This window comes from Balaenoptera borealis (assembly GCF_965194805.1).
Source record: "Balaenoptera borealis genome assembly, chromosome: 1".
Classification (NCBI taxonomy): Eukaryota; Metazoa; Chordata; class Mammalia; order Artiodactyla; family Balaenopteridae; genus Balaenoptera; species Balaenoptera borealis.
In genome coordinates this window covers 106030951-106054084 of record NC_138860.1, presented here as the reverse complement: position 1 = coordinate 106054084, position 23134 = coordinate 106030951, and the positions used below count along the sequence as shown (strand labels likewise).

Genomic DNA, 23134 nt, shown 5'->3' with positions numbered 1-23134 from the left:
AAAGAAACAGCTTGGTTGGAGCTTACTAGTACTAAAATGGGGGGAATGGTGCAAAATGAGGCCCCAAAGAGAGATAGGTAGGGTCTGCATCACCCTGGGCCTCACAGACAAGTTTGAGGGTTTTGGTTTTACTTCCAAGAGCTTAGAGAGGTAATGTGATCATTGTCAGGTTTTAGAGTAATTATTTTCCTTTTCAGGACCTCACTTGCTTTATGACATGTGAGGAAGGTTAGTCTTTTGTGTAAAGGGGATCAGTCCCCGTTCTGTTTTTTTACCAAAGTCACATGCATACTGCCTGCATAGCCCTCTTGCCTTCAATACCTGCCATTAAACAAAGGGGTTAATTTCCACTGCTTGAGAATGTTTCTGTGGGAGTGAATTTTAATCTTGCCAGTGCATTCCTGAAAAAGTCTTCTTTTGTTTACATTAGTTTGAGAGTCAAAGGGGGTGTTTAATTAATTGACCTACTCCAAAGTGGGAAGTTACAGAATTACAGACCCTGGTGCTGAAGGTTCCTTGATATCATTTAGTCTGTCTTTTGGCTTTAAGGCAAAGCAGCAACCCATTTTACAGAAGCAGCAGCTGAAGGCTTAGGTGGCCCCGCTACTTGCCCCAGGTTAATAAGGTGGTAAGTGGAGAAGGGTTCCTCATATTCCCAGTTGTGTATCTGGACTTTCCTAAAAACCTAGATAATGTACCAAAGGACAGGCGTGAGAGTTGATATTGGGATTCTCTCCTTCCTTTGTGATCTCAACAAATTTACTTACCTACGTAAGGTAAGGTATTTACTTACCTTACATAGGTAAGTAAATAGTACTGATGTGAAGGTTCCTACCTTATGAAGCTGCTCTCTGGACTGTGGGTTTGTTTTCCGGCTATGTAGAAAGCATAGTGAATTTCAGGAAGAAAGCTGTGAGGTTCTTTCTATTCTCTGAGGAGACACTCTGAGGAAAATGCCTTCTGTACCTAGACCCAACACATTGAGAGGGCAGAGTGCATCAGATAGGGTGAGCAGCCTTTGAGAGACATTTGAACTGTTGAATGGTTTGTCCTGTATGGATAACTAGAGTCATAGACAATCTAGACTATTTTATATATATATACACTATAATATATATAATATATATTATATATAATATATATATAGATAATATATATTATCTATATTTATATATTATATATAATATAATATATAATATAATATATATAATATATATACACTATAATATATAATATACATAATAGTCATATATAATGGCTAGGAATGTGATATGATAGAGTAATATAATATAATATAATATAATAGCTGGAAAGAACTTTAGAAGCCATCTAATTCAGCATTTTCATTGATAGATGAGGATGTGGAGTCCCAGAGAGGCTAAGACATCAGCCCAGGGACTTTGAGGGATCAAGCTGAGACACGAACCCCTTGCTTCCCAATGGTCTTTAGTTTTCCATCAGTCTCTAGGTGACTGATGTGGAGCGGGAAGCTTCTTAGATGTGCAGCCTCTCTTCCCTAGGAGGTAGACATCAATGTGACTGTGGTTTGTTATACTTGAGCAAAAACTCAGGCTTGTACTTTGATCTTAGATTAAAGTTTGCTGAGCATTTGAGGCCTTTTTGAAACGTGATCATTGTGAGTTTCAGCCATGTACAGGATCTTTATCATCAGACTGACGGGGTGCTGATAATATTTTAGTGATAGGGAAAATATTAGGTGTAGTGTATAGTCCAGAGATCAGTGCTGATTAATTTCACCAAAATTTTGCACATATGTACATACACACACATACACACACATCTCACTGTGCTTTGCAGGATACTGCTATCTTAGCATTTATCAACGGTAATTATGTTTACTTGTCTATCATTGGGTGGTGAGCTCCTTATGGGTAGGGACTGGTAGTCAGGTTTTCAGTAATATTTGAGTGAGTGAGTGAATGAATGAATAGACGAAACATGTCAGCAGTGCCGGTAAAAAACTGGCAGAGTTGGCATGCGTTATAATGATCTTACAGAATTTTTTCATATTTTTTTTCTTGTATTGTCAGCACTCTTTGATTATTATGTTAACTTGTAGTGCCTTGCTCAGAGTAGGTGGTCATAAATTTTGTTCAGTGAGTATTGCCTGGAATATAGTTTATCTTTTTGCTGAGGAGCTGACAGTTTTCAGAGGAAACTTCTGATATGTAGAATAAGGTACAACTGTGCTTTAAATAATGATTCCTCTAGGAATGGACCCACTTAAATTAGAGTTTGTTAGAAAAACCAAACACAAAAGAATGATACATCATAAACTTCATAAATCTCGTGAGAAGAGCTAGACATGTAGGGTATAACAGAAAGGCTTCTAGGCCCAAATTCTATTTCCCTTAAATTCTGTGGGTAGCGGGTGACCCTGGTAAACATTTGCTCTGGTCCCATTTCTTCATTCTCCCCAGAAGATGACCCTATCTTTCCTTCCCTCCCCACTTGCAGGACTCCAATTCTTTTCATTTATTTCCTATCAAAACAGGGAAGAATTTGATTTTAGCTATTTACACTCATGGAATAAAAAGACAGATTGACTGTTTTTCACTTAATAATTCATGAGTTTCATTCTAGGTATTGACCCATAATTTACCAACCTTACAAGGGGAAATTTATATATATATATAAGGGACACTTATTCATTTGTTCATTCGTGCATTCATTTGGAGGGGAAGCTCAGGGTACCCTGCAATAATAAAATAATATATCCATGGTTTTCCTTGTCCAAATGAGATGAGTTTCCCCCGACCCTAGAAAAAGTGGGGGCCCTTGCTTGGCTGTGGCTCTGGGGGCCTCTTCCTGGGAATTGCCAGAATGGAGAAGACACTATCATGTATCATTAACCTCAGGTTTAGGAGCCCACTCAGCCCTCGGGTTTCTTTATTGTGTCTCTACACGGCTTATCTCTGCCATTTCTCCTCCCCATTTTCACTGTCCCCAGGTTCATGACTTTCCAGTTCTCCTCTTCCGCCCTGAGCCCAATTCTTTTATTCTCCTGCCTTGGTTCCAAGTTGCTCAAGTACATATTTTATACCTTCTAGCATATTTGAGTTATTTCAATTGTTATCAATTGATTTTTGTATTTTAACATTTCCCTCTAGCTAATGGTCTGGCCTGTAAATGTGTTTCCATTTTCCCCGCCTCTGGTGAGGAAGTTTCTTACAAAGAGGCATGTTGTTGGAGGGTGTCTTCTCTGTTCATGGCATTTTATTATACCTAAGTCAGTGATAACCTAGCATGGTGTGAGCAGCTGTGACCATTTTTTCTTCAATGCTCTTGACATTTTCAGAAATGTATTTAGCTTGTTAGAAAATTATATGTATATAAAGCTATATTATAAATACATATATATTTTTAGAACTGTAAACACTGTAAGGAAAGGATATATAAAACGACCTTAAGATAGAGTTTGTTGGCTTTATATTTGTCTGTGACAATTCTGACTTTTGAAGACATGTTCTAAATTGCTCTTGGCTGTGCAAAATTTTTGACTGAATTTCTCAGTGTGACTTGAAGGCCATCCCTCCTTTTGCAGGATATAAACGCTGGCCCATTGAGCTTCAAGATATTGTGAGGTTAGAAACCTTTTAGGTTAAGATTGCTTGTTTTTCTTCTACCCTTAACCTGGGGCTGTGGTCAAGATAGAGGTATACATCTTTCACTGCAGCTATCTGATGCTCTGAGCTAACTGTCTCTTTGAGGGACTGTGAAGGGGAGTGGGGACTAGGTCCTCTTCTATTTTTCCACCCTCTCCTGTCCTAGGTCCCAAACTGGCTTTCTGGAAATATGACCCCCTTGAACAGGAAGGGACAAGAATTACCAGGGCCTAATCTCACTGTTGGGAAAAATGTGGGGCCCTGAAAGGGAAGGACATTGTCCTTAAACATTTCATCTATACCTCACTCATGGTACTTGATTATTTCTCTAGTTATTTTAAATAAGTTATTTATTTATATTTCTCTTGTTGTTTGTTATTTTTGTTTCTTTCTTTTTTTAAATCTTGATCAGTGTTGTCTATCAGCACAGAACATTTTCTGCAGGGATGGAAATGTTATATATCTGTATGGTACATCTTGGTAGCCATTAGCCACATGTGGCTTTTGAACTCTTGAAATGGGCTAATATGATGGGAGAACTAAATTTTTAATTTATTTAACTTCAATTTAAATTTAAATAGCCACGTGTGGCTAGTGGCTGCCATATTGGAGAGTGCAGATCAACTTAAGGACGAGGTCTGTATTTGATTTACTTTTTCCTGTGTTGTTGGAGTATACCAATTTATTTTCATGGTGTTTGGTGAAATAGGTGTCTTTATTAATCATGTTGCTTCCAAAAGTACATGTGTCTAAGCTGGCTCTATTGTTAGGAACAGCTTTGAGTCTGGAATTGAAGTTGGCTTGTAATGGTTAGTATGAAACTGGAATTAGATGACCTGAATTCTTTATGCTTTCCTAAAATTTGTTCACAGTGGGTTAAAAAAGCTGAAATAATCTTAACTAAAAATTCCAGATTTACTTTAAAGTTCTATGTCTCAATATTCATGTTCAAGTAGCAAAAATAAGATATATTAGTTGAGTTTTGCTTACAATAACCCAAGGATAAGGAAATCTCTGTGATAGAAACAAGGCTGCCTTAATCAGTGCTGGTACATACTTATTTGTACAGTCTTTTCATTTTGGTTCTTTTGAGTGGATTTTTGTCGACAGGGCTTGAACTGGTTGGTAATTGTCGTAGGCATAGTTCATTTTGGATTCATGGGTATTTTTTTATACTTAGAGCACAGCATCACACTGGGGACTAGAAATAGAAGAACTTTTCATTTCAAATCGTTGCAGGTTTCCTTTTTTGGCAACTCTACTCTTACTCTCGTGAAACCTGTGTGCAGGAACGGCTAATTTTCACATTACCTTGAATGTAAGGGCCAAAATATTGTCAACTTGTTTAAGATGGATAAAGTATAGAAGTTTAGTATTCTTAAGTAAGGCAAGAGGCTTTTGGCAGATTTGTAATGACATATCTATGGTAGTGTAATTTGGGTAGCAGAAAAAATTAAATAAATCCTAATTTTTATTTAAAAAATTAAATGTCTTTTGGGGATGCTTTTTTTGAAAACGTGTTGATATTTAGTAAATTTATAGTCTAGACTAAATTGAATTTGGGCATTAATGAGCAAAATAGTCATAATGAAGACTTATTTGTTGAAGTTTATTATGAGCAGGACATTCTCAAGATGTCCAGTCCCTGAGTGAGAAGCTTACACTGTAGCTGGCCAGGTAGGATCTACACTTAATAAGATAATCCATAGTATGTGATAGTATGTGTTGTGGGCCAAAACAGTGGCTCAGATGATAAGTTTTGGGAACTTTGAGAGAAAGGTGGTTAGTTTTCTCTTAGGGTGAGTGCAGGAGGTAGGACTTGAACTGGATTTTGAGGAAACTAGAGGGTAGTAGAAAGAGAAAAGGAGAGCATTCCAGGCAAGGAGACCAATCTGAGCAGCGGCTTGGATTAAGAATATGCATGGAGTATTCGAGAATGAGGAATGGATATATTTGTTGGAATGAAGATTCCATATGGGAACTATTAGGAGAGATCAGCCTGGAAGCTAGGGGTGTGATGGTTAGGGCTTTGATTTCTGAGCCAAGGAATTATTCTGAAGGGAGTAAAGAGCCATTAAACATTTTTGAACAGTGAGAGGATATGTGAGAAGTGAGATTTTATAAAGATTAATTTCTAGTGTGGAATATAGGTTGACTGGGCAGGAGAGAGAGAATTAAAACACTGAAGATGTGAGATGAAGAAAGATCTGGACTTTTGTTGCTGAAGTAGGAATAGAAAAGGAAGGGCTGACTTAGAGTAGTAGCTTATTTGATATATAAGAACTAAATTAATATTTATTTGAACTAAATTAATAGGAAGTTTCATGTCTGAGCAACTGGGAGAAACAAAATGTTTTCAGCCTGGAGGGCTGATTTGAAGGAAAGATGGGTTGAGTTCCAGGTGATGGAAGGACCCATAGATGGGAAGTCCAGCAGGTAGCTGAAGATGGGAAAAACTGATGTTGGGTCTTGGGTTAGGAGCCGTCTGTTTTCCATAGTGTTATCGTTTAATTCATGACAGCAGATGATCTGCAGACTGATGCGTGTATCCTGGAGATGTAAAGGGGTGGAGAGAAGGAGACGAGCCAGGGTGTTATATAATACAGAAAGTCCAAGGAGAATGAAACTGAAAAAAAGACCACTGGATTTAAGGTACTTGAAAATTGAGAGCAAGGTTTGAGTGGAATAGTTGGAATTAGAACTTAGGGTACATGAGCTTTATGACTGAGTAGGTGATAAATAAAACCAGGAAGTGTAGGCCACATATATGTTTTGTTCATGTTGGTTCTTTCAGTGCTTGCTTTTTAATTCTTTTACTTAATGTCCTGGTAGGGAGATAAAAGGAGGTGGAACTCAAAACTGTCCAAATAGTTCCCTGTTACGAGACTGGTTATAGTAACTGGAGGGCATTGGCAGGGTGAAGTCACTAGTTATTTGGATTACTATGATTCAGTCGTATACTAACCTTTATTCCCAAAGACAATTGAAACTTGACTGTAACTTTAATGAAAATAAAAATTAGCATTGATGTTACTGAAAATATCTTTACTAAATACTACTTTAAAAAAAAATCTCAGTTTCTATGCAGATTTTGGACCTTTGAACTTGGCAATGGTGTACAGATACTGCTGTAAACTAAACAAGAAACTAAAAGTGAGTATTGTGGTGATGTTTATATTTTGGTGTTAAAAATTTGAACTGTGAAATCTAACCGGTGGGGTTGCTGTGCATATACCATTTAGTTAGGTAATCTTGATCTTTGGAAATTTAAGTGAGTAGTTCACCTAGAAGTTGAAATTGATCTACCTGATTACCCCACAAAGGACATGTTAACCTCGTTCATTTTTCAGGATCAATGGAAACATGAGCTGAATGAAGTCATTGAAATAGTGATCTAAGAAAGAAAACACAAATCCTTTCAGGTTGTTGTTAATGGGTTTATCAAATTCCCTCCTAGGATGATTTTTCTGAAACCTTCAGATCCGCTTCTGGACACTGTTACCAGGTGATGAAGGGGGCTGGCTCATCATTGCACGGCAGGAGCTCGAGCATAAGCTTTTTCTATCCGATCAAGATTGAAATTTTTGTGTATTTCTTGAATGTCATCTCTGTAGAGTTAACAGCCAAGTGAGATTGATCAACTAGCAGCAATAGAGCATGGATTTTACCTGTTATGACAAAATTTGGGTCATACATTCACTATTCATCTCTATTTTAAAAATTTTACATGTGGCTTTTTTTCCCTCTTAAATTCTAAGCATATATGAGGAAGAGTGACATCTATATTCCTAGTTTTGGTAAACTTACTTCATCACATAGAAGGAAATATTTATCTTTTTCTCTCAATTTTCTAAATGAGGATCTTAAATAAATGTTTCAGTTTGCAAGGTGAAATCTACACAGCATGCTCTTGAGGATAACCACTAAGTTATAATGCTTGGATAGTTTAATCTTTCTGCTGGGTAAAATGTTACTGGCATGACACAGTGCAGTGCCTTGTATATATTATCTGCTTAATGATAATTTTTTGATTTGATTGATTTTTATTGTACTTAGGTATAAAAGACAGTCTATCGTGGAGAATTTCCTGTAAAATATGAATTCACAGATGTTTGCCATTGATCTCAAAATGCTAAATGGACATGGAATGATACCAAAGAGAGATTTTTAAAGTCAAAAATCACATAACATAAGATCTGTTGTAATCGACTTTTTAGGGGATTAATTTCTAAAGTAGTGTCTGACTCAGAAATATAGTATGTACATTCCTTTAACTAAACCTACTTACATTTTTTAAAAATTTTATTTTTATTTTTTATTCATACTAAATTTTTTAATTTCGTTTTCTATTTTTTTAAACATCTTTTTTTTTTTTTAAACATCTTTATTGAAGTATAATTGCCTTACAATGGTGTGTTAGCTTCTGCTTTATAACAAAGTGAATCAGTTATACATATACAATATGTTCCCATATCTCTTCCCTCTTGCATCTCCCTCCCTCCCACCCTCCCCATCCCACCCCTCTAGGTGGTCACAAAGCACCCAGCTGATCTCCCTGTGCTATGCGGCTGCTTCCCACTAGCTATCTATTTTACATTTGGTCGTGTATATATGTCCATGACACTCTCTCACCCTGTCACATCTCACCCCACCCCCTCCCCATATCCTCAAGTCCATTCTCTAGTAGGTCTGTGTCTTTATTCCCGTCTTGCCACTAGGTTCTTCATGGCTTTTTTTTTCCTTAGATTCCGTATATATGTGTTAGCATACTGTATTTGTTTTTCTCTTTCTGACTTACTTCACTCTGTATGACAGACTCTAGGTCCATCCACCTCACTACAAATAACTCAATTTCTAAACCTACTTACATTTTTCAGAAAAGAAGCTACTGCCTATCGTTTAAAAGATAAAGTTAAAATTTTTGTAATCACCAAGGAAGCAAATAATATCCCCGAAAGGATTCAATAAAAAATATTAAATGGACTTTTAATGGATGAATTAAGAAGGAAAGGATAATTCATAAATAATTAAAATCCATTTCTTCCTTTTGAGGACCTAGGAATTTCTTCACTCTCTTGATTAGTCCTGTTAGTGTGTAGTTGGTATGAACTGGGTATTATAATCAACAGTGTGGAACCTGTCTACTATCTGGAATGATTGAAGAGAAAGGAATCATTATTAGGAAAACAAATTTTCTGGTCTGACTCAGTGCTCTATATAACAAGTACATAAGAGTAGATGGATTGAATTAAGACTATTTTACTATCATGGTCTATACTAAACAGTATGGGTAAGCGTATACAAGGGCTTGTTTTGATTTTTTTCATTTACAAAGCTTTCTTTCAACATTATACAAATTTAATAAAGTTCAGACCGTCCCCTCGGTTCATTTCAGTGATCAGGTAATCTGATGGATGCCTGGGATGAATGACATTTTTAGCTTTAGTACAATTAGTGGGCCCCTTGTTACTTGCTGAGGGAATGAATTTTAAATGTTAGTAAGTCATGGGTTATCTCAATAAAGCATACCAAGTAGAATCGCTTTATCAGGAGAAAAAGACTTACGTTACCAATTCAAAGCTGCAATCGCTTCAGCCTTGTAGAATCTGTTTCTTCAGCTCTAAAATAGGGCTTATAGAGCTCTCCCAGAAAGGTGGTTAGGATTATATATGTACAGAGGTTAGAAAATATGTGTAAGAGAGCTTTGTAAATTTTGAAGTCCTATACAAAAGAAAGTTACTAAGGTAACATTGGTGAATTCTGATAGGAATTACAATAAAGACAGTTCTTCAACAAAGTTTACGAACACCTTCTCAGCCTCATAGCTATCATTTACATACGCGAAAGCTATCCGATATCATTTTAGGAATCCAAATAACCATTTAGTCCAGCCTCCTGATTTCATAGGTGCAGAAAGGGAAGCCCAGGAGAGGCATGTGACTTGCCCAAGGCTGCAAGGTAAGGTCGGGGCCAGGTTCTCAGGCCCTTGACTGCGTCATTCATACACTTCTCTCCACCTTCACTGGTAGCTGCAGCCTCTGGTTTATCATCTTCCTGCACTCACCCATAGCACTGCCCTGACTAACTTCCCCTTGTTGTCCCATGGTGGCCTCATAGCTCCTCTGCTTCTTTTTTGCTCCAGTGACTGTTCCTGCCACTCCGGCTGCTTTGCCTCCTGGAACCCAGACTCTAGGCTTTCCGATTTTGAACGTACCCTCCTTGTTACACGCCTCCCACATCGTCTCTCTCACCCTTGTGTAATCTCCAGACCTTCAGTCTCCCTATTCTTTTAGGCTCTCAGCTCCCTTCTGAAGTCTCTTGTCTGCAGCCCACGGTCGCTCATTTTGGTAAGACCTTTGGCACCATACTTCCATGCCTTTTGTCTTGCTCACTTTGACAACTCCCACCCTTGGCATCTTCCCAGCAGGTGATTTCATGCACTAACTTACTGATTTACTGAAGATTGCAGTACCCCTGCCACTCCTAGCCTTGAACTTTACCCCGAACCACGTCGCTGCTCCACACAATTGCGTGTGACATCCAGTACGGCTGGAGTGCCCTTGCCCTCTGGTTTGATAACTCCTCATTCTTTAAGACCTTGTGCAAGCACCACCACACCTAGTAAGCATCTCCTTGTGCTGCTGGACAAAGTGGGAGGTGCCTCCTTTGTTTTCCCATAATTCTTTGTGCAGATCTCTATTACTGATGAGTTGTAATTTTAATTTTAATTGAAATTATAATTTCAGTTATAATTTGCAATTTTCAATTGCATCTATCTTTCTCACTAGACCTTGAGCCCCTAGAGGATGGAGGCATGCCTTATCAAAAAATGGAGACTTTTGTCTCCAAGTGTCCAGCACAGGGTCACTAAACACACAGAAACTGCTTTGGCCTTATCATGATCCCCATGACTTACAGATCCTCTTTCATCCTTTTGCCTCTAGAGGTTTCAATATCCTGCCCTCAGCATGTTTACATCCTTACTTTGCACTGATTTCTTATCATTTGCTCTCCCAACTTTGTCTTCCTAACTGTACTGAAACTGCTCTAGTGACATCTTGAATACCCAATCTGATGCCACTGACTTGGTCCTCAAACTCCTTTGCTTCTCTGAATAATTGGCACTATTTTAACAAATAACTTTTGTTAAAATAACTTAAATAACTTCTGTTCTTTTAACAAAGAACTTCTTAGAATTCTTTTTCTGTGTGGTTTCCTAACTCTTGGAGGCATATTTCATTTTCTACTTTGGAAATTTTTATTTCTTCCAATAAAGTTCTTATTATTTTTTCCCCTTTATTTGATACCTTAGGTAGATAGGTAATATTTTACAGTACATTCTATTCCAAACCCGAATTTCTTATCTTTTATATGTTAAAAGGTTTTTTTTAAAGTTGATGGTTTGAGGTGATGATTTACTGATATTTTTGTGTGTGTGTGCTCATATGCATTCTTTTCCCAATGGTCTTCATTTTAATTATATGAATTAAAATGGAAAATTATCCATTACGCATTTACTTAGATTAAAAAACCAAAATCAGAAACCACTACCACCAGCAAAAACCCTGTTTCTTATTTTAAACTATACTTTAAAAGGTGTAAGTATTAAGAGTTATACAGTAACAGGTTGTAGTTTGCTATTTCTGGTCAAGAGTTACCATAATAAGGGAATCAGTCAAAGAAAGAAGATTTAATGAAGTGAGGACAATTTGCAAAACTGTGTATGTTATTTAATTTAAAATGTCATCTGTGATTGATAGGCTAGACCAAGAATTGTAATCTTGTACTTCAAAGAATCCATAAACTCCTGAAATTATATATAAAATTTTGTATGTATTTACATTTTTCTTCTGAGAGGATTCATAACTTTTTAATAGGTTCTCAAAGGGATTTTTGGCACAGACAATGCTGAGAACACTGGGCTGGAATATACGAGCTTCTAAAAGAGAAGACGGTAGTAATTAAGGACAAGGTAGTGGTGTTTTGAAAAGCAGAGTACCTTTTTCAAAGTTTATCAGTTAAGAAAATCTTTCAATTACTGATTCAATAATTTGACAGTTTTATAAACCTAATATGATTGAACTGGCTTTTTCTAAAATAATCAACACAGTTTTAACTGTTGATTTCACTTTTCCTCAGAGAAAAATAAAACCCCAGCCTGCGGGAAAAAAGAGCGTCTCTGAAAAAAGGGGATGTTTTCTAGGGCAGTAATTTTTTTTTTTTTAATACCTGCTCTTATGAATCAACAGGACAATCACAGTAATCTTGGGGACAATTTAGAAAGATTTAAAAGAATATTGACAGAAATGTAATTTTAAATGTACAAAACATCCCACATGGCCCTTTCAGGGTAAAAGAAAAAAGGGGAGGGGGGCATGGTGAAATGGATGATTATATTAAAGCACTGAAAGTACCTGGCAGATGGTGGGGCTCAGGGAATGTCCTTGTTGCTGAATGAATCAGTGCAGTAATCCTATCTGGTAACCAGGTACCTGCCACAGTATCAGGTGGTTGTACACAAGCACTCTTTTGATACAGTGATCAGACCACCCTCTTATTATAACTACAAAAACATGTTGAAGATTTCTTCATGAGGTTATCTTCTGTTGCAGGTTCATGGGCTTTTGGGGGAAGAAAAGCAAGCTACATTCTGGAGAGTGTTCATGTAGTTTAAAGAGGTATCAGGGGTGCTAAAACAGTGTTAATTCCCACAGGAGTGAGCGTAAGTAGAGTTTGCAAGGCCTGGAGCCCTTATGCCCATTCAGAAGCCTCAGGCAAGAAAACCCCCTTTTATAGAGAATCCCCAAATGCCTTCAACTATATTATCAGCCTGATCGATTAACCTTTATGAGCAACTTTTCTTGACGTTTTGACTTCTACTTTGTTCAAAGGTGCCATTTCATTAAATGAAACATACTGGGTTTGAAACAAAATGGACCGTAAGAGACACCGTTTTCTTTTTAAATAAACTATTCGATCTGTTTTATTTTAGCTCTAAATAAAAACATCAACCGTATTTTGTTTTGTACAGCCAAAGAAAATTTTCAAGAATATCCCTTTCCTGGGAAAGTTGGAGGTAAAACATGTAGAGGTCATGGCTGCTCACAGGAAGACCTGTTCATTTTATCGCTTTTGCAATGGAATGACCACTGATTGCTATGGAGACGCTGATTGCTGCGGCCATTACTGGGCTAGCCTAGTCAGTGTAAGAGAATGATGCGTTGGTCACCATGGTCCCTGTGCTGTAATCTACTTAATCTGACCACCATCATTGGCAGAGCTTGCTTGTTTAGGGAAGTGCATGGGCTCAGTTTTTTTTTTTATTAAAGGGCATATAATCCAGGCTGCACTAATGTCTTCCTTAGCTCAATCAGGCTGATTGACACAGCTTAAACACCACATTCTAACCACACGACTTGAAGATTTTGCTTTTAAGCGTGGCAAACAACTTTACCGAAAGGCTGCCCCCAAAATCTGTTCCTTTAAATTGGCCATTAACTCTTTTGTTTTTGTTTTTGTGGCTTTGAGCTTAATTGCATCACCTTTTGATTTTGAATGGTTAAGTAGTTTGTGGTCTCCTGACCTAAACTGACCAAGTGCATGATTTGTGTCTGTCGCCATAATTCAAGGATAGCCTGAGGTATTTGTGATTTGTGTAGCATGTCGTCATTTTCTCTCTCTCTCTCTCTGAGTTGCCGTGGCTTGTTTTTCACAAGGAGTGATCCCATTAGAATGCAACCTTTCACACAGCTTTCCTTTCTGAGATAGAAAATGTCTGTCTGGGGTCAATATCCTCATCTTAGTTTGTATTTTTCTAATATGGCAGTCATTGTACTTTGGTTTACAAGTACCATCAAACATTTATATGCTATATTACACACTTGTCATGATTTACATAAGAGTGGTAGAACTTTAACTCTCACTCAGGGAAGCAGTACAGGTCTGGAAATTTCCATAGGTTTGCTTATGTTAATTGATAGATATTCATTACTAAATCCCATCTTTTAGTTACTATTTTTTTACCTTGTTAAATGAAACAATTATTGTACCTGTAATTAAGATCATTCCATTGGACCTTGCTGTGCTGTGAATGCATCCCTAGGTAGTTATTCTCTTCCATTTGTAATAAGCCTTGGCCAATATTTTCCCCTTGTTTAGCATCAAATATTCATTAGACTTTGAGCACTTCGGAGGCTAGAGCCTGGGGTTCTGCTTCCCTTGTTACCATGTTGCTCAGCACTGTGCTTGACACACAACAGCTGCTCATTTCATGCTGATTGAACCATTAGAACTTTCTTCAGCTGCAGTATCCCAGCACTCAGATTCAGCAAACTGATTGCCTGTGGGCTGCTTTCAGTTCACAGACATGTTTGGGTTTTTTTTTTTGGCATGAATGCTGTTTAAAAATTTTGAATTCATGGTCCACATCTGTAATTTATGAAAATTTTCATTAAATTATAGATTCCTGGCTTCTTTTAAATATTACAGTATCTGATTTGGGCCCAGATTCCTGCACGAGAGCTAGGTCTGCATTGGGTAGGGCATGCTTTTCTAGTTTCCCAACTGACCCACTTTAAATTCTTGGCCCCTGAGAGCATCTGAATTTGGAACCTCTGGAATAACACCATCATTTATATTTATTTATTTTTGGCTGCGTTGGGTCTTCGTTGCTGTGCGCGGGCTTTCTCTAGTTGCGGCGAGCGGGGGTTACTCTTCGTTGCAGTGTGCGGGCTTCTCATTGTCGTGGCTTCTCTTGTTGCGGAGCACGGGCTCTAGGTGCGCGGGCTTCAGTAGTTGTGGCAAGTGGGCTCAGTAGTTGTGGCTCGCAGGCTCTAGAGAGCAGGCTTAGTAGTTGTGACGCACAGGCTCTAGAGCGCAGGCTCAGTAGTTGTGGCGCACGGGCTTAGTTGCTCCACGGCATGTGGGATCTTCCCAGACCAGGGCTCGAACCCGTGTCCCCTGCATTGGCAGGCGGATTCTCAATCACTGCACCACCAGGGAAGCCCTGGAATAACACCATTTAAAGCAGCTTAGTTGCTGAAACATTAAAGGAACTTTTCCCGTAGGTGTTATCAGCTGGAATGCAAGAATTTACAAATTGTAATAAAGTTTTCTGAGGAATCTGGGGAAATGTGTTTTCTATAACATGCTTTTAAAAGTCACATGGCATGATTTGGAGTTCCTAAAAGAATTTAAATGTCTTTTGGGGCTACTTGACCAGATGGACGGTATTTTAGGATCCATATAGAGCATTTCCAGGAATGGGGCCTTTTCCCACGTTTTCATGCAGCTCTTTTCCAAAATTTAGCAATGTCTTAGCACAGTGGATTTCAGTGTGTGGTCCCTGGACCAGCAGCCTCAGTATTAATTGCCAAGGAATTGTTAGAAATGCAAATTCTTGGGCCCTTCCCTGCTGAATCAGAAACTCTAGGGGCGGGGCCCAGCAATCTGTGTTTTAATAAGCTCTCTAGGTGACTCTGAATCAGTCTGTTAAGAGGATGAAATACAATATGGTAATATAATAAAATATAATTTAGATTGAAATTTAGTTTGTTTTTTATTTCTGAAAAGTTTTAAAATTATTGACCAATTCAACCTGAGAATTATTTAAATTTTGAACCGTGAAACTTGTTATGGCCTTGTAATTGAGAATTAAGGTTTACACAAGTTATCAAGCTCAGTGAGAGAGTTCTGGATTCCTTCCGTCTACCACACTTGTGGAGAGCACTCAACTCTCTCATCTGACCTGGGAGCTATTGGCCAAGTGTGGTAAGCCAGGCCCTCCATGGCTCCAGGCTTATGTTCTCTCGGTAAAAGAGAGGCACAGCATGCTCATTATACTTCAGCCTTGCCCGGGACCTCTGGTTTGGGAGTCACTCTGTGTCCGGTCAAACTGGACCCCTCTGGCACTGTCCTACTGCTTTGAGAAATAATGGCATGTAGCAAGTGACCAATAAATATTACTGTTGTTGTTATTATAGAGGGCTGGCTGTGTCCACTTAGGTTAAGAAGATTCAGAAGGTTATATACTCCAGTTTCCAGATAGAAGTCTACAATATAGTGTGGATAGTGGCTGCATGTTAGAATTTGCAATGGGTCATGTGCAGCCTTGCTGCAGAGCAGACAAATAGTCCAGAGGTCTTAGTATTCCTTCTGTGACATCCTCCTCTTTATATTTAAGACTATATTCATTTGTTTTACCGATTTCTAACTTTACTTTGCTATTGTACACAGTGCTTTTGTAATCTCTAAGCTTTTCATGTAAAGCAGAAAGAATCTGTATTAGAGCAAGGAGCTCACTGAGAGCCAGAGGTGATGGTATGATTTAGCAAGTAATCTCCATGAAGGGCGTGGCCGGTACACTGGACTGTAGAGGTGACAGCCAGGTAAGGAAGAGGCAACTGTCCAGTTTGGAGGCATGAAGTTCTCCTGATATTAGAGCAGAACTTGAAAAAATATCTACGGGGCTCATTTATAAAATAGAGTCCTATTGTCTGCAGGACTTTCTTTTCTTGCATGGTAAAGTTCTTCCATATGAAAGATCTCAAAGAATGAGCCAAATGTTCCTCTAAAGGCACTTTAGTCATCAGTGTGCTTTGATATGTAATAGGTAGTTTTTGTTTTTGTTTTTAAGATAAGGACATGTTTAATATTTGGAAGGAGAAAACTTTAAAGAGGTTGTGTAGATCAACTCAATCATATAAAGCAAGAGCTAAACAATTGGCAAAATGTTTTGTTATCCCTGAAATTTTTCATCCTAGTACCAGAATATCTCCTCTGTTGAACAGCGTTACTGCTGCCAGACTGGGGAATGCTGACCCGTAAGAGGAAGCGAAGGCCTGGCTGTGACAGGGAGGGACATTAGGACAAGGCTTGTAATATGTAAGATTTTTCTCTGTTGTCCTTCACTTTGAATTAGTTTTGATTCCTTGAGTGAGAACTCACCTCTCTGTGATCTGACCTAGGAGATATTGGCCAAGCTTCACTAAACAGAAGATCATTTCTTGACTTACAGTGCTGAGAAAAACACTTGAATTCCAAAATAGCTAACCCTAAGCAAGGTAAATGCTAGGAGTTTTAAAAGCTTTCCTAAAAGTCAGATAGAGAACTCTCATTTTAAAAAGTCAGTTATTGTAGCGTACAGCATGGTGACTACAGTTAATAACACTGTATTGCATGTGTGAAAGCTGCTGAGAGAGTAAGTCCTGAAAGTTCTCATCACAAGAAAAAAAATTTTGTGAGTAGGTAGGGTGACAGATGTTTTAAAAAATGTCAATTATGTTTGCATCCTGTAGGCAGCTTCCAACAGAGAATATTCTTTATCTGATATAATTTCTGAAAGCTTGTAAAGGTAAAAAAAATTCTTCCCTTAAAATTTTAATTTGTATTATATTTACTTTAAAAAATGTATAAGTATACGGTGAAAAGAAAGTTTCCTTCAGAATTCTGTCCTCATGGTTCCCATTGTAGGATGGTTCTCTGCATTCCGTATACTTTAGAATTAGAGAGAAAAACAAAAAAGAAGCAAACACAAAAAGTTAAAATCCAACAGTAAAGACCATTGGCGATGAAAGAACAGCAATAGGAGTTTGTCACTGTTGGCGAGTAAATTTGTAAAATAAATTTAATTCCACTATTTAATGATAAGAGTAGCTTGTTATGAAACCTAAACTCTTAGTAGAAAAGGGCATCGAAACAGATAGTTTAAACTTCCTCAGAGGTGTGTTAGCGATCCAGGAAATGAAAATAGTGAGAGGCTGAGAGCCAGAGGAGCTGAGTCCTTGTGTTCCATCTGACTCATGTTAACGGGGTCCTGGCCTCTGTAAGGCAGTCTTTAGGTAGTTTAGGATTTAGAGACCGTAGAAGAAGCTTAGGTCTTAAGAGCCTTGATTCTTCTTTCAATAAATCAAACATAGCTTATTGATGGAGATAAATCACTGGCAAAAACAAACAAACGAGAAATGTCCAGCAGGTAACAATTCCAAATTGAGAAAGCAAGTAGACAAGTGTCAACACCACTGATGGTGACCTTGAAGTCTTTAGATAACTTGTGTGCTTTAACTCCACTGACCTGAATTGAATAAAATGTACTCTTTTAAAAAAATTTATTATTATTGTTTTTAAATGTACTCTTTTAAACTTTATATCATAGAGGTATTTTAGTAAGCTTGTCTGGAAATAAGGACTTTGGTAATAAGAGACCAAACCTCAAAGAGGTTTGAGGCAAACACTTATTTTTCAAAGTTCAATTTAAAAGAGCAGTGCTGGACTTCCCTGGTGGCGCAGTGGTTAAGAATCCACCTGCCAATGCAGGGTACACAGGTTTGAGCCCAGGTCTGGGAAGATCTCACATGCTGCAGAGCACCTAAGTCTGTGTGCCGCAACTACTGAGCCTGTGCCTTAGAGCCCGCGAGCCACAACTACGGAGCCTGCATGCCACAACTACTGAAGCCTGCGCGCCTAGAGCCCGTGCTCCGCAACAAGAGAAGCCACCACAGTGAGAAGCCCGTGCACCTCAACTAGAGAAAGCCCGCGTGCAGCAACGAAGACCCAATACAGCCAAAGATAAATACATAAATTAAAAAAATAAAATAAAAGAGCAGTGCCATTTTCAGAACGTGATTCTTGGTTATCAAAGAAATGCCTGACTTGGGGCGGTGAGGGTTTCTAGGCTTACAGCCATGATGCATAGAACTACGTTTTCTGTGGTTACACATTAAAGCCAGAATGTTGCTGTTTCATCTTAGAATAAACTTCAGAGTTGTGGAAGAGTTTCTTTTCCTTGTAGAAAATAGCAGGGTAAAGAAAGGTATGTAGTTGAGCTCTTACATTTTTAAGGGGCCTCTAAAAGCAAATATTCTGCAGTTGTGGTTAGTGTGTAGAGTATAAAAAGCTGCCTTTCTAGTCGGTATGAATTTATAGATAAATATTAAAATGTACTTATGTGTCTGTATTTTGAAAACCATTTGTCTGTTTTGAAATATGAGGAAAACCATATAACTGTTTTGAAATATGAGGAAATGGAGTGGATTTCATTGAGTTGTATCATGTTCTCATTGTTTTATGTTTGAATTTTTACTAATAATTTGATTTCATTTTAACAGATCGTTTTGTTTTTACCTTCTTTTCATGTTTAGCATGTATACAATATACTATGTTGCTTATTTTGGATTTAGTTGAGCATGCAGCATATTGCTTGGCATATAGCAGCTGGTGCTTAATAACTGTTCGTTTGAGTCCATGAATTTAATATATGGCTATTGTATTAAGATGTTTGCTGACATAATCCTTTTGATGGTTCATTTTTTTCCGTTAACCATTTATTTTCAGGTAATTAAAAGGGGATTTTTTAATAGAACATTATAAAAAGAAAATATTAATATTGGTGCTCTGGTTAATATAGACATTTAAAAATGTTCAGAGAGGAAAATAGATTGGTTGACACATTTAAAAACAAATGGCATAATATGAAAAGCATAGATAAATTTTCTGGGAGTGGGTGTGGTGTGTTAGGGAATGAAAAAGGATGAATAGACTTTACGTATAAGATCAAGAGTAAATCTTCAAAAATGATTCCTGCTATAATAAAGATGCCAATAATTTATCTCCCATTGTATCGGTCTCCTTTCTTGGAGAGAAGTATATTTGGTATAGTGCTAATTCTTACGTTATGATTGAGCTGTAGAAAGTATGAGCTAGTAACCCTCCATCCCGTACTACTTATGTATGAATGCCATAGAAATTGAAGTTGAAAGTTGTTAAATTTCACTGATTGTGACATGTCTTTGAAAGTTAAGAGATGATGTTTTTCTGTACATTTCAACATTGTCTCTATGGTTACACTAACTCTTTTTATTCCCTCTTTCTAGTCATACAGTTTATCACGAAAGAAAATTGTGCACTACACCTGTTTTGACCAACGGAAAAGAGCAAATGCAGCATTTTTGATCGGTGCTTATGCCGTAAGTACTTTTTTCATGATTATTTTCTATAATCAGGCCAATGGAATGCTAACACTGTCAAACAAAATCCAGGCCACTTTTTCAGTGGAATTGGGAGATGGTGAAGATTATTAGCAGCTTGGGAGTTGATCTGGAATGGAAAGTGTGGACCAGTATTGATCGTCTGTTTACTCTTGGATCTTATTTTCCATTAGCTAATGAGAGAATCTTGGGACTGCAATGTGTAGCTTGTATTCCACAGTTGTATAGGTGTTTTTAATAAAAAGAATACCCAGAAAGGATATTTACAGAAAAAAAATATATAGTGGAAGATTATTAAAGACTTAATGGTTTCCTTTTTTTGGGGATAAGAGGAAATCCTTGATTGCATGGGGGAGGATTATTATTATTATTATTATTATCAGTCCATTTATTTATCTATACAAGTGTTTGCAGTAAGCAAACTGAATATAAATCCTGCTTATATTGCAACTTCCCTAATGACTAGACATGACTTTTCAAAAATAATTTTGATTAGAAATTTTGTTCTCTGTAGGCACTAAAATGTAAATGTGAGTTCCACATGAATGTGCTATACAATTTTGTTGTGAATACTTCTAGAATTTTCTATATATACTGGGATTGGGCAGGCAGGGGAGAGAGGTGTCCTTTTCCCTCTCATCCTTCAGGAAGGTCGGTGTTTCTCTAAAGCCTGGAAGCTCACTGCTGCATGACCTTTCAACGACCTCCTTCTGAAGACCTTGATGGAAGGAGGCACCAGCTACTAGACATCAAACTCTGCCACATCAACCCGAAAGCTTTGGGGGAAAAAGCCCAGCTGTGCTGTTGAAAAGACTGTCAGCTGTTGCAGGGTGTAGGCTGAGGATAGCGGCAGGCTGACAGCCAGACTGCAGCCCGGGGCCTTTTTTCCAGAACTGAGATGCCCAGCTCTGTCCACCTTTTCTCATCAGGATGTGGCTACAGTAAAGCCTTGGGCCATCCCCTGTGGTACTTTTCTTTCCTGCTCCATAGACAGCATGCTATAGTATTTGGAATCATGACTAAGAATCAGAAACACAGTTTTTCATCCTGAAGTGGCTCTGGGATGAGGGGTAAGCCACTTTATCTTTCTTAGCTTTACTTAGTTTCCTTATCTGTAAAATGAGAGGGTTGGACATAATGACCTCTAAGTTTCCTTCCAATTCTGAGGATACTAGGGTTATTTGTAGCGCCAGCCAGGCTCTTGCTTTTATTTTAAGAGCATGCATGAAAAGCTGGCTGTTGGCATGAAGGTTCAGTGAAGTGCTGGTAAGCTGAATTAAGCAGGCATGCTTATTTTTCACTTTGATAATTACTGTTTATTTGAAACTGATAATTGACACCGTGTTTAAAATATGGAGAGTCTGTAATAACCTCTGGATTCAAGCCACGTAAACAAGCGTGTCTTCCTGAGGGGTTTTGTGATGTTTCTGAGCATGTTATTCGTGAGTCCTTTGTCACAGGGATTGCCGTCAGGAAGAGGTCATTTGCTACTCGCTCCTTCCCCCTCTTCCCCTCCTTCACCCCTTCTTTCTCTATTTTTCTTTCTTAATGCCCGTCCTTCCTGTTTTTAGTGTCTTCCTTAATTTCAGCATGGCACCTTTGGAATTTTGAATGGAAGTTTAGTGCTAATAGATGTGTTGAGCTTGGGGATAAAATGTATCTTCTAATGCAGAAGTTTCCACCACTTTAAAGCAGCCAAATGAAAGAAAAGCAGCCTGAGGGAGTGCTGAGGGCAGCATGAGCTTGTCTTACATGCTGGTTACCGTCCTGAGAAGCAGTGTAATTATTATTTTACTAGTCATTTCCCAGTTGATTTTCTTTTCGAATTTTAGAAATGTGTTCCCCAGAAAGCTTTTTTGACACAACCCTTAATAAAAATGAGAACCAGGAATTGTAAACTTTCCTTAAAGAGAATTTTGTGCCTTACTTTGTATTATATGTATGCATTTAATTGTTGACTCAAGTATTTTAAGAAGACAGTAATGGCATTATACATACGTCTCAGCTAAGATTCATATTATTACATCTTGCTATTTGGATAAGTCATAATCTCCTGGGGGAATCTTCTTGGACATAAAAGACTTTTACTTTTGGAGTAGCTGTGTAGCCAAATGGGGTGAACTATGTACATGTGTGTTTTTCAGAATCCCCAGCAGTGAAAGTGTTCCTCTTTTTAATATGTGATATCAGCCCTCTATCAAGGGGCACTGACGACTAATTTGTACTAAGACAAGCCTTTTTCCCTGAGCCTTATTTTTCTCATTTGTAAAATTTGGTTAATACCAGGGTTTTCTGGTCTACTTCACAGGATTATTATCAAGGTCAAATATCTAATGGCCTGTTTGATAGCACCACATAATATATCTAAATGATATGTCACATTTACTGTGGCAGAATTTTTTATTCCTTCTCTCCACAAACATATTTATTCCCCTACTCATTGCCTTTTTAGTAAATGAGCTACCATCAGCAACTTACTGAATCAAAGGATAGTAGTCATTTTGATTTCTGTTGTTTCCTTTTCCCACATTATACTCATCAATAATTTCTAACTCTAAAACACATATTGAGTCAGAATACTTCTTTCCCTCTCTGTTGCTATCACTTCATCCAAGCCACTGTCACCGTTCACCTGGATGCCCACCACGGCTTCATACCTTGTCTCCTTTTCACACCCTTGCTTCCCTTTAACCCAGTTGCTACACAATTGTCAGAGTAATGTTTTAAAACTATAAATTAGATCATTGCCCTCTTTCAAATCTGTCTAATGATCGCTCACTCTTCTTGGCATGAAATTCAGCCTCCTTACCAATGCCATGAAGGTCCTCCCTGATCTGGCCCTTTCTCCCTCTGTGATCTCCTTACTCAAGATGCCCCCATCACACCGACCTTCTAGCCATGGAATCTCAAGTGTGCTCCCACCGGAAGGCCTTGATATTTCTGTTCTCTCTCTCTCACCTCAGGTTTTTACCTCTGACCCTTGCATTGCTTCTTCCTTCTGATCTGATGTCACCTCCTCAGAGAGACTTTCTCTTGAGTTTTACCTTGCTTCCTCCACCTCCAGTCACCCTCTAGCCCTTTGCTGTTTTAGTCATTTTTTTTGTAGCACTCTACTACTTGAAGTTATCTGGTTCATTTGTGTATTTACTTGTTTATTATTTCTCTCCTAGACTAGAGGGTAGGGACCTTGTCAGTTTTGTTCATGGCTGTGTCTAGGAGGTGATAAACTATTTAATCAGGGGTTAGGCCCAGGCATTCACCAGTTGAACTGGAAGCTGGCCACAGTGGGGCCTTCCTGCTGTGCTGAATCATGGGGAAGTCCAGGGTCGGGGGCGGGGTCCCAGGGAAGAGACGAGCTGGCCAGCCTGGAGGGGGCTGGAGGATTTACCAACTGGAATGGAACTATTTCAGTACTTGAACACTGAGCATCAGTTCAGAACTGTGCTCGGCCTATGGTAGATGCTCCATAAATATCTACTGAATGAATGAATAATGGAACGATAAAATATGAAAGAAAGAACGAAG

The 23134-nt window shown here is 38.2% G+C and overlaps 1 protein-coding gene and 1 long non-coding RNA gene across 10 annotated transcripts in view; one reads left to right on the top strand and one right to left on the bottom strand.

Moving 5' to 3' along the window:
- CDC14A (cell division cycle 14A) overlaps positions 1 to 23134 on the top strand; it is a 176290-nt gene that overhangs the window by 10954 nt on the left and 142202 nt on the right. For 3 of the 9 annotated variants that reach the window (XM_082384467.1, XM_082384466.1, XM_082384464.1), the window contains exons 3-5: positions 6704 to 6779; positions 12658 to 12702; positions 19496 to 19588. In XM_082384467.1, coding sequence (XP_082240593.1) covers positions 6704 to 6779; positions 12658 to 12702; positions 19496 to 19588 — 214 coding nt within the window. The other 6 variants (XM_082384469.1, XM_082384465.1, XM_082384468.1 and 3 more) reach the window with 5 other exon arrangements.
- LOC309626461 overlaps positions 1 to 23134 on the bottom strand; it is a 200530-nt gene that overhangs the window by 145499 nt on the left and 31897 nt on the right. The window lies entirely within an intron of this gene.